Raw genomic sequence first — 11,706 nt, 5'->3', positions numbered from 1 at the left:
CCGCCCCCTCCAAATATTTATTGACACATTGGATATATGTTATTGGAAGGGGCTGTTAAACAACATGGATTACCGTTTGGGCAGATCAACTCCTTTTGCTACTCTTAAGTTAGCTTCTGCTATGAGGTTTACTTGTATAAGTAAACTGACAAAGTTTTACTAAAATTTGTTATATAATTTGATTTAATCTCAACTAATATGCAAAATGTACATGGGAAAGTATTTTCCATGCACTATTACTTAGAGGTAATTGCAGTTAAGGATCTGCTACAATGGAGTTCTTCAGTAACTTCACTAGTTTTTAACTTTGCAGATGGAGGAGGAGGATCTAAGTGAAAGAGGATTACCACAAATTGCTTCAATCATGAGTAGAGTTAGAGATTTGAAAAACAAGTACAAAAGTGAAGACAATGTCACAGATGAACTTAGTTATACTAAAATATCAGCTGATACAACAGGTATGCATTTTTGTTGATCTTTATTGTCACCTCTGTAATTGATCTTAGACTGAATGGAGGAACTGTTAACTGAAAGGGTTTGAGGTATTTCAGTATCATCCTTTTAGCACTTTTAATATGATTAATCACTTTAAAATACATGTCCTCTCTCCTTATTTTTAGTAACTTTTTGTTACACTAATGTGAAAAAACCCTAGTCTTTGTAGATGAAGGTTCACAAAAATTGTTTTATGCTGCTTTTCATGTTCATTGCAATTTTAATTAAATCATTTTGTTATTTTTTTCCATTAGATAACTCTGGAACTGTTAATCAAATAATGATGACAAATAATCCAGAAGCTTGGCTGAGTTTCTTGCTTAGGTTAGAGAAAAAGGGAATTCCTCAGATGGATGTTACTCTACTGAATAGACTCATTGGTCGTTACAGTCAAGCGGTAACTGCATTACCTGCAGAAAAGCATAGTCAAGATGAGAGCTATGCTCGCATCCTTGTGAGATTTGCTGAGTTGAAAGCGTAAGTATACATTTTCTTTTTTCAGTATAACTACTCTGATCCCTGAATATTAATGAGAGCAAAGATAGTTATTTTGCATTAGTGTTTTCCACAACATAAATGAGTATTTTGATAGGTCCTGTTGTTTTCATGTAGCATCGTTGAAATTCTGAGCTGGTTTGATGGCTAGTCAAACCTATAGCATCTGCAGTACTTACGTTCTTCTTCTGAACATGATTGTTCAGAACCATTTGAGTTGGATGTGTTAACTTACATTTTTACCTGTATTGTATGTGTTGGGCATATGGGAAGCGGTATGAGATGCTTCCTCCTTCCCCTTGTCCCTTCAGCTCTATGCATTAGCTCAAAAGAAGCTGTGGAGAGCAGCATGAGTGAGATCTGACTCATCCCTTTAATTTGGGGGAAATTATAAACTGTATCAACTTGTGTACATTGCAAGTTATGATTATTTCCCTGTGGGCTTCTGTAACTGACTTACCATAACTGTGAGGTACACAGCCTGCTATTATCCAGTCCATTTAGCTCAACTTCAGGAATCTAAACTTCCTTGTCTAGTCTGTTTTCTCGGTATAAAAAAACTTATCTGAACTGTATTAAATAGCTGCCTTAAGATGGGAAGAACATCTTGGAACATCATTTTAGACTTTCATGACTTAAGAGATTACTCCTGATTGTAACCTTTTATTGCTTTATCCAAACTTAAACACCAGTGTTTCCTTTCGGGTATTTATTAGGGCAGGGTTCTAATTTGATTTTTTTTTTGTTTTTGTGAGTAGTTCTCTTGGCACTCAAAATACTGTCACAGCACATGTGTTGAGATAAAGAGCTGCTTATATGTTGAGATAGAACTTTAAACATCATAGTAGTTCTTAACAGTCAAAGAAATGAGCAGGTGCTCTCCTCATGACTAAATTTTTCCTTTCATTATTCTCCAGTGTAGCCTTTTGGCAGGTGGCTTGATCTTGCACTATTAATATGATCTGCTTCTTTGCCTGTTCTGTCAGCTGAATGGATCTTTCTACATCCCTGTTTACTTTCACTATATGCCTGTGGTATTCTTCTGAATGTGCTATTGGGAAATGAGCAGCAGTGAGTAAATATCCTGTTGCAAATCCTTAGCATCTTGAAGGAAGATGTTTTTGTGTAGCAAAAAAATGCACTGAAGGTACTGTCTTTAGCCTGTTGATACTAGGAATACATGAATATTGTTAACCCTTTTAGTTGCAATGAATCATTGAGATATATTTAGTTACCTGACCACCGCAAGTTTTAGAGACCTTTGTGGGAGTAGTCTGCCTTTCTTTGTTTCATTATTAAAATGTGCTACCTTTAGCTATACTAAAACACCCTCTGTTTTGGTAGCCAGTATTACTGTAGAGTGCACCTAGCTCATTGGTAATGCAGATCTTTTTTTCTGCTTCATTTTTCTGCTTTATAACTGATGGCATTTGTTGATTAACAGATATGTTTTCTGACTGCTAATGAAAACTATTTAAAAAGAGAGACAACCTTCTCAAATGCTTTTTTTTTTAAAAAAAAGTACCCACCAAAATCTGGTGCAGTGTTAACCCCAGTGGAACCTTACATGGTGGTTCCACTTTTGTAAACTACTTTCCGAGATTAGCCAACTCTTACTGTGACTTATTATAAGCCAATACTTTCTCAATTTGCTGCTTGTCTATTATTTTTGGAGATTGATGTTGAGATATTTGAGTATTTTTTTAGGCCATAGTTATAATATTCAATCATTGCTAGCAATTTTACTAGCTTCTGAGACTTCCACAGCATTTTAAATTTTTTCTGTTCCTGGTTATCAGCTTGTCTATTACTACTTCTCTGCTCAATTTTAGTTTCTGTCAAAGAAAATATTCTTGCCTGTCTCATGGCTTACTAGGGTCCTTTTGACTTTTCAAGTACTGCATATGAGTAACTCTTTAATCCATAGGTGTACTGATTGTACACCACTGATTGTAGTGCCTTCAGTGGGGGAAGAAAGATGCTCTACAGCAGTGCTACTTTTGCTGTTCTTTCAAATTTTCCACATAACAGGAAGAGCAAGCTGTGGCATCACAAACATCTGAAGCCAGCAGTGACAATTTGAGATTTTAGTGTCTAACATCAACACTAGATTCTTTTCATCTCTTATTGGCACTAGTGGGGTCTTGCCTTAGTATGTTTTCTGGACAGTCAATCTGTGCCATAACCTTTCTGCCCATTGTGATTCTGATGGTGCTTGAGGAGCCCTTGAAAAAGCCCTGAAAAACCCTAAGGTAAACAGCCAACTACGTCCGTGAATGAGTCATCCATGCAGATTAACCATGCTACCCTTCCCTACCTTCACCTAACTCTTCTGGCTGCTACACAGTGCCACCAAGTGTGTAGTGTAATGTCTGTTGCTCACATTAGATTTTGCTCTGCTTGTTCCTAAGTCCCTCTTTTTCTTTCTTTCTGTTTTCCCTCTTCCCCCTCCCTTCAGAAATGATTTTTTTACAAGTGAGAAAGTGAATTTAATTCATATATTAGAGCTTAATCTAGAACAACAGGACAGGGGCAGAAGAGCTAGTTATCAAAGCTGAGTGTATTGAACTTAACTGGACTCTATTAATACACTTAAGCCATTAATGAGACTTTTCTCGTTCTTAAAATAATTAAACGTTCCACTGCAGAATTCTTTGGAAAGGGTCAATTTGTTATCTTTCAGTTACCAGCTTTTTTGAGACTCTAGTTATTTGCCCTTCAGTAAATGGTTCTAAGGAGGAGGAGGAACTTTGGCTGTAGATGAATTACTTTTCCAGAATTATCTGATGCCATCACTAAGTACATGGAACTTGATCCTTGTTAGTCAGGCTTTTCATTCTGTAACTATTGGTGTACTTTCTTTACAGTCTTCAAGATCCAGAGGAGGCACGTGACCAGTTTCATCTGGCCAGACTAAATTGCAAGAAGTTTGCTTTTGTGCATGTAGCTTTTGCACAATTTGAACTATCACAAGGTGTGTAGAAAAACTTGTTCCATGGATGGTGTTCTGTATTGTTTTAGTGTGGGGTAGGGTGGGTTTTTGTGAATGCTACTCTACCATGATTTAATAGCTGTGATAGCTATTAAATGAGAAAATGAAATAATTTGTTTTTATGATTAAAGTTTAAAGACAACATGTGCTTTCATTTTTAATGAAAATGTGCGTATGTTTTTTAGTAGTCTTTTTCCTTTAGAAATAATATTAAACCAAGGTGAAATTTGGCAGTGATTTCTGGTTTTTAAGTGTAGTAGACTACACTATAATAGCAGGTGTGGGTGAGACTCTTGGTGGGGTGAAAAACATTCACGTTTGGGTGGTACTCTCCCTTCAGCCACATGCATCTTGCTTGTGGAGGAAGAAATTCTTTGGCTCTTGGTAAACTGCTATGGAATATAATCAAGAGCATAACTGGTAGTAAGACATTTCAGAGTTCATATTTGTGTTTTCAAGGTTTCTTAAGGATGATGAAGTTTAATTTAAAAGCAAGGTCATGAAAAAATTTCTCCTAATTCTGACTCCTTCCAAAAAAGCAAATGTAGATTCTTGATTTGCTTTTTATTAAACCAAAATACACTAAACTGTAAATGTGGAATTTGGACTAAGTAAATTCCCTCCCTTCTGCCATTCAGGATCTTAAGTAGCTGACAATTGAATTTTAACTGATTCTTCTGTTCTCTGGTCTATTGTTGAATAATAATGTTGGGAAAGTGGAGGTGAAATGGTATCTTCTGTTTCTTCATAGTTTGGAGTAGAATTACTTGACAGTTTTATAGATGCCATTTCTCAGTCGACTAACTAGGAAGAAAAAACAAAACAAAACCCAAACCATAGTTTTGTCAGTATTCAAAATAGCATGGTATTCTTTGTATAATGTCATGCTGCAGTGTTTTAGGCAAACCGTTCTGATATGACAGTGATACTGTATGGCCTCTTTAAGGGGTGCCTGTACTGTTCTTGCTAGGGGAAGCTACAGAGAAGGTAATTTTCTTCCAGATTAATTTATCCTATATAGCTCAGAAATCTTGTTTCAGGTTATTTCAGGATTTACGCCATCTCAGCTTCCAGATGGCTATTGAAATTATGCTCTAAGTAATTTAAAATAATAGGTCCTCAACACTTTAGACCAGTAATCCAAGGAATTCCTTTCGGCCTCTTTATACAACTTATTTTCTGTTATGTGTTGGGAACATGGCTCTAGTACTTGGTAGCAGGGATGTACTACCTACCTGTGAGCTGGTGTTTGTGTGCTATGTTTTTTTTTTGTGCTTTTTTGGGGGGGAGGGGGGAGGGATGTTCTCTGTTCTGCAGGTGATTTGAGCAACATGATTCTTTGCTGCCCTGTTACTCTGTTAATCCATCCTTCTATCACAGTCACCAGCGGATTTAATTACCCCCCAGCTGTGGGATGTGTTCATGCAATAGCTTTTTACTTTGACAGCAAATAGGCAGCTTGAAATGGAAATTTTAATTCCAGAGGAATAAACCAAAGCCAACCATAACTGGTTTATCTCCCATGTGTACTCTTGATTTGTATCTGTTATCCCCAAGTTGATCTGTTTGACATTTGGTAATGTGTACAGAGCTATAGTGTTCCTCCTTTGTGCTTCAAAGGGGATTAGTGTAACATACTAATTGTATATTCTTTCTTCTCCACTCAATTCATGCAGCTTAGGCCAAAGGAAAGTGAAGGAGCAATGCTTTACCTTCTTATCTAGGTCACTTCAGCAGTACTTCAGCAAGTCTACTGATCTTGTCTAGATTAATCACTTTCCCTTTACATTGGAAAGAAAAGGTTAAAAAGTTAAATTATACTTTTACTTCCATGTTTTGAGCAAAACTTAGCTAAATCTCAAATCAAAATTCTGAAATTATGGTTGACAAATTAGGATGAATCAATCAAGATTGGCGTATAAACTGAGTATTCATAACCCAAAAAAAGTGATACAATACAGGTGGTGTTCTGGTTTGTTTAAATGAATAAAACTTCATTTAAATAGAATACTGACTTCTCACTGCTGGTGTGCCTTGTGTATTTTGCTTGAAACTAGATTTGCTATGAAGTGTTCAAAGCTCATGACCATAAATAACCCTAGTTAAGGATTCTTGAAGATAAATCCTAAAAAGATATCCACTTGCTCAGAATTTTGGTGGGGGAAGAAGGGGGGAAAAGTACTTGTGGTTAAAAGCCAAATCATAATAAATGTGCACAAGAGATATATAAATGAAGCTATGACCTTTATTTTGGCATTTTCTTGCTTCAGTGTCCAACTTTATTTTGATGTTGTTAATATACCTTATTTAAGCATACATTCCTAAATTTTAATCATCTCTAATTTTTAACTAGAGGCAGAATGAATTTAACTTTAGTTGGAGTTTGAATTGCTGGAGATACGGAGCTCGACTATATTATTGTATAGTGTAGTATAATAATGAATTATATATGCATTACACCTGTAAGAAAATACTTTTACATTTTGCTGCTTTGGAAATAAGGAAAAAGGGGAATTTGAGGCTTCAAGGTACAGTTTTTAATATAATAGCTGTAACAAAATACTCTTATTTTGCCCTGATGATGGGGGAGGGGAATTAGAAAAAAAATTTGGTCTTGATACACTTTTAACCACTTTCTGCCATGAAATAGCAAAGAATTGAGACTTGACTCTTTGATACGTCATAGCAGAGTATGTGTACTTGTTCATATATGAACACAAAATGCATATTAAATTCAGTTAAAGTACTTTCTCTTGTATCTCTGTCTTTATGGCATTTAGTAATGTGTAGAGCTACAATGAAACAAAACCTTTCCCTTTTCATTGCTCCCAGTTGTAGTGCTTTCAGAACTGGGAATGTTTGATTTTTAACTTCAATTGCTTTTAACTTTGGTACCTAGTTAAATGAATTAAAGGTGTTTTATAATGTGTATATAAAGTTTTTTATCTGGTCAGATCTAAAAAAAATTTCTTGGATACTTCAGGAAGAACTAATTTTAGAGTTTGTGGTATGTTTCCATGTGGTTCCTGTAACAAACTAAACAAATGCTGAGAATGAAGTTATGTGAATTTCTAAAGCATATTTCATGACTTGCTGCTCAATTTCATATGAGAAACTGGCTTATGTACTCATGTGTTACTGGTTCCAGATAGTATCCTTGAAACAGATGTATGTCTAAATGGGAACAGCACATAATAAACAGTGATTGCAGAGAATGATGCAAAATGAATATAAAGCATGAATATAAGCATTTTTAAATTAGAAATAACGTGTTGCCGTACTGCCATACTATAATTGTTTATATTCTTTCAGCTTCTAACTCACTGTTCCTTACTACTTAGGAAATATGAAGAAGTGTAAGCAGCTTCTTCAGAAAGCTGTGGACTGCTGTGCTGTTCCATTAGAAATGTTGGAAACTGCTCTGAAAAACTTTCATTCACAAAAAAAGCAGTTGCTTTCAGATGAGGAGAAAGAGAACTTTGCAGGTAACTGCAGTTTCTTAAAATGTGAATTGGGTTTATGCAGTTTCTAATGTTAAATTGAAAAGTTATTTTCTCTGTGGTGTCTTTTATTTATATATATATATATAAAAGAACTTGATCTATGTTAGTATCTAATAAACAGTGATACTAATGAGACCTTAGGCAGCTTATATTCTTCATTGTATTCCTTCAGTTCTCAGTTGTATCTCCGCTGCAGTGACTTCAGGTCGCAGAAGCCCTAAGATACAGTCCTTACCTGCAGTAGGGTAGTACACTAATTCTGCAAAGGGTGCTTGTCTATTTGTCCTTAGGTATTTGTACTCTAACAAAGACCTGCACCTGGAAGTGTGAAATGCAGAGCTGGTGATAGCAGAGAAGCTATTAGACATGAAATATGTAGAGTAAACTATACAGATAGGTTATCTTGAGGTGTGTCTTGCAAAGATTGTGCTGAAGCAGATTTTGCAGCAATTTCAGTGAAGTCAAATCCAGGGAAAAGAATCTGTTTTAACTTTAGATTTATTTTACAAATGGATTAAAAATATGCACTTATCAGCACAAAATTGAAGTGCTTGATTTTTATGTACAATATAACTAGTACTAGTGGTCTAATATATAATTTTAACTTACCAAGTTTTCATGAGACTTGTTTGGAGTAAAATTCAACAAAAAATGTAGTTCAAGTAAATGTAGAGGCACATGTGACTAACTCTTGCAAGAGTGACATCTAGCTTTTTTTAAAGAAAGAAAAAATCAAAACCTTTGTGTAAGGATAGAATTGGTGAAAATAGATTTTTTTTTTTTTTTTCCATAGAGGTATATCTACAGGAAAGTGATTGAGATTTGACTGTCTTCTTCTAAATCAACTTTTATGTAAAACACTAATTGTGGAAAAAGACATCTAGCAAGATTTGCAATAATACTCCATTCTAGTATTAATTTTTTAGTTAGTTTATTTTTTGGCTTTTTTCTCTATTAACCATGTAGCAACTTTGTAAGTGCCACAGCCGATATAATGTTACTGGCTTTAGTTGTTACACATCTAAGGGTATACATATAAAATACCTGTACGCAATTTAGGAAACAATGAGTTTTGAGGAAAGGGTAGGTTTATTTCATTTTTCATTTAAATGAACAGATAAAAAGGATTATTTGAAAAAAGGTAATGTGTTTTTTGTCCAGCCATTTCAAAATAAAAGTTTAAATGACAATGCTAGACTTGAAATATCTCAAACTCGGGGACACACATGGTGTAAACAACTGAATCTAACTTTCAGTGAGTTTGTATGTTGCTTCTGGAGCAGTGGAGAGACTGTTCTATCTACAGATTTAAATGCTTATATATTAAAGCAGTCTGCGTTGCATTTTTTTTCTATTTAAAAGGTACTTTTAAAAGCTTTTTATTTGACAACAGAAATGCTGACTGTTCTGAAAGTTGCATGCAGTTGTAATACAGTGATACACGTATGAAAACTAACAAATACAGGAGCCTTTATAATCCCCTTTTCCTTTTGTGCATAGCAGACAAGTATTTGATTTGCTGGGTGAAATCAAATATGTATAACTAGGAAAAATATAATTTGATAAGATGTAGGTCATGATTAATATGAGAGGCAGTCCTGAAGAGCAGGATTTTGTGTGTGTGCGCGCTGGACTGCTAAGCTACTAATCGGAAACTTCCTAGATCTAATGCCAATGCTATATTTAACATATTAAAAAAATATTGAGAGAATACATTATGCATGATATTTATCTTTTTAGTCTGAATAGTTTATATAGAAATAGTTCATAAAAATTTTCAGAGTAGAAATAGCTAAAATTGAAATGTTCAGGTATAGCTGAAGGTAGAAGGGGGACATGGAGGGCATCAAAATAAGCATCATATAAGTTTTGATAAACTAATCTAGAATTTAAGAATGTTAAGGGAAACAGTAAAAGGCCTTTCTTTAAGTTTGTTTTAAGTTGTGACATATTTTCTTGAAGCTGTGGATAGGCATGACTTCTTCCATTTATTACTCAAGCAGACAGTTTCCTGTACTGATAGAAAACCAGGGCTTATATGATGTAGAAGATACTACAACATCTTAGTTATCTTTGATTTTAAATACATGTTCTGTGATGTCTAGTTGTCCATGCTGTTAATTTAATTCTTTTATTGTAGTCTACTGATAGGTGAATAATTAGAAGCTAATTTTAAAAGGGTTGATCTGGTAGATAACAAATGATGAATTTACTATTCTGAAAACTCTTAACTTGTGCCTCACAATGTTCCTTAAACAGAGAATTAACCTACCTTTTCTAAAGTTCAGTGCATGAACATAACATACTTTGGGGCAGTTACTAAAGATTTGAGGATTAGATTGTGTTCTAACTTGCGATAATTTATTCATCTCTGGGAAATGGCTTTCTCATGTCTAGTTATAGGCAAAAATAACTTGGATGATTGTGGCGTTCTGTGCTATTTGCTGCTTTTGAGTTCCTAGAATAGCTCTTCGAGTAACTTGTTTTCTGGTTCACCTACCATAAAGTGTGTATAAAATATATGCTTTATTTTTACAAGACTCAGTAATAGCATGACTAGGAGTTGACTTGATATTTCATCCTGAGACCAATATACAAGTTCATAGAACTTTTGCAAGTTCTCAAAAACTGACAGATACTCTGTTCTGGAATGAGACTGAGCTAGTGAGCTAGTGGACAAGCCATTTGCTACTGCCTTTTTTGATCCTTCCTGTCCTGACAGTAGAGCACAGCTCAGAAGAGCACTCTAAAATTAGCTGTGAGTGAAACTGACTGGTTTAATTTAACCCAAACAATTTTTTTAGACTAATCAGTTGAATTTATCTAATATGAATTTGAGATTACTCTCATGAAGTGCCCGGTCAGTGGCTAAGTGTGGTAGAGGGACTTGGGAAAGAGCTTTGGTAACAAGTAGTTTCGGCTTACCCTGAAAGTTACGATGTTTCTCTCATCCCCCCCATACTTCTCAAACTAGTGTTTTTGGTTGTTATATTTTTCTACATATAAAGTAAGATTAACAGAGGTCAGGCTTTGGAGGTCCAAAAGTTAATTTGTTTGACTAGTTTATAGATATCTTAACTTTCTTTTGTGTTTTAGATGTATAATAAACTATAGCAGTTCATAAAATGGATATTTAATATATTCTATTTCTTATCTATTTTGCACTCATTCTGAAAAGCTCCCTGTGATTGTAAGGATTTTTCCTAGATGGATTATCATACCTTATGTGAAATCATAGAAGATGTGTACTTAGATCAGTAGAAAATAGTGATAGGTCATATTGGTTCTAATTACTGTGAGTGTCTCTTTCAAATTGCAATTGTTACAAAAAAAACCTTTGTCTTTAGAAATATAATCTGTAGTACTAGCTGAATAATTCTAATTAATTTGGCTGCAGTGTCAAGTACACAAGCGTCTGGACTTCAGAACATAGTTGGAAATCACAAAAGTAGAAAAAGGAATGATTCTGAAAATTCTTCCACTGCTACTCTTGGGTAATGGCTTGATTTCTTATATTTTATTTAAGCTCTTAAATCATCATAAAAAAGACACACTCTTTTTCCTTGTTTTCAGGGGAGAGAAATCGCAAGAATTTGATGCTATTTTGAATTGCCATAATCCATTAAGACCACTAAACAAATCTAATCAGGTAGAATATGTAATACTTTGATTCAAAATCTTAAATCTTTCTTTTTACTTTACACATCTGATAACTTCCAATTTGCCTTTAGGCCTGCCCTTTTGGGAGAGTTCCTGTTAAACTTGTAACTGATACTGCTGATGTTGTGAAGAAGGTGGATATCCCGCTTACAGCTAGTGTTATGAAGAGGTACAATTATTTTACTGCAGCCTGATACATTTAAGTTCTCCCTTTCAATTGAATGCTTTTATTAGATAGTGAAAATGTTAAATGTTAACAATCTTAAAATTTTTGATGAAAAATTATCATTATAATTACAGTAGGTATTGCTTTATCCCACTTTCCATGTTACCACTCAGATTAATTGTATGAGAGCATGCAAAGATCAATTTCTTCTATCTAATCAGTAAAGAGCTGTAAAAGTAAATGAGATAGACTGAAACAAAAAAATACATTCAAAAACTTTATACTTGTGTACTCTAGTTCCTAAAATTAGCCATAAGGCAGACTTGTAATTTCAAAGAGATTTTTAAATCTGCACTTTTAACTGCAACACTGTAAACAATCTTTCATAAATTTGG

At 34.4% G+C, this 11,706-nt stretch overlaps 1 protein-coding gene across 1 annotated transcript in view; it reads left to right on the top strand.

Moving 5' to 3' along the window:
• The first annotated feature begins 313 nt into the window (after nucleotides 1-313).
• Nucleotides 314-11,706, top strand: part of TTK (TTK protein kinase) — a 33,496-nt gene continuing 22,103 nt past the window's right edge. The window contains exons 1-7 of the mRNA XM_062571055.1: nucleotides 314-458; nucleotides 750-972; nucleotides 3,858-3,964; nucleotides 7,324-7,467; nucleotides 10,883-10,979; nucleotides 11,059-11,134; nucleotides 11,217-11,314. Coding sequence (XP_062427039.1) covers nucleotides 314-458; nucleotides 750-972; nucleotides 3,858-3,964; nucleotides 7,324-7,467; nucleotides 10,883-10,979; nucleotides 11,059-11,134; nucleotides 11,217-11,314 — 890 coding nt within the window. The remainder of the gene's footprint in view (nucleotides 459-749; nucleotides 973-3,857; nucleotides 3,965-7,323; nucleotides 7,468-10,882; nucleotides 10,980-11,058; nucleotides 11,135-11,216; nucleotides 11,315-11,706) is intronic.

Source organism: Rhea pennata, chromosome 3 (assembly GCF_028389875.1).
Source record: "Rhea pennata isolate bPtePen1 chromosome 3, bPtePen1.pri, whole genome shotgun sequence".
Classification (NCBI taxonomy): Eukaryota; Metazoa; Chordata; class Aves; order Rheiformes; family Rheidae; genus Rhea; species Rhea pennata.
The sequence above is the reverse complement of the archived record's forward strand: the minus strand, read 5'-3'. Positions and strand labels throughout refer to the sequence as shown.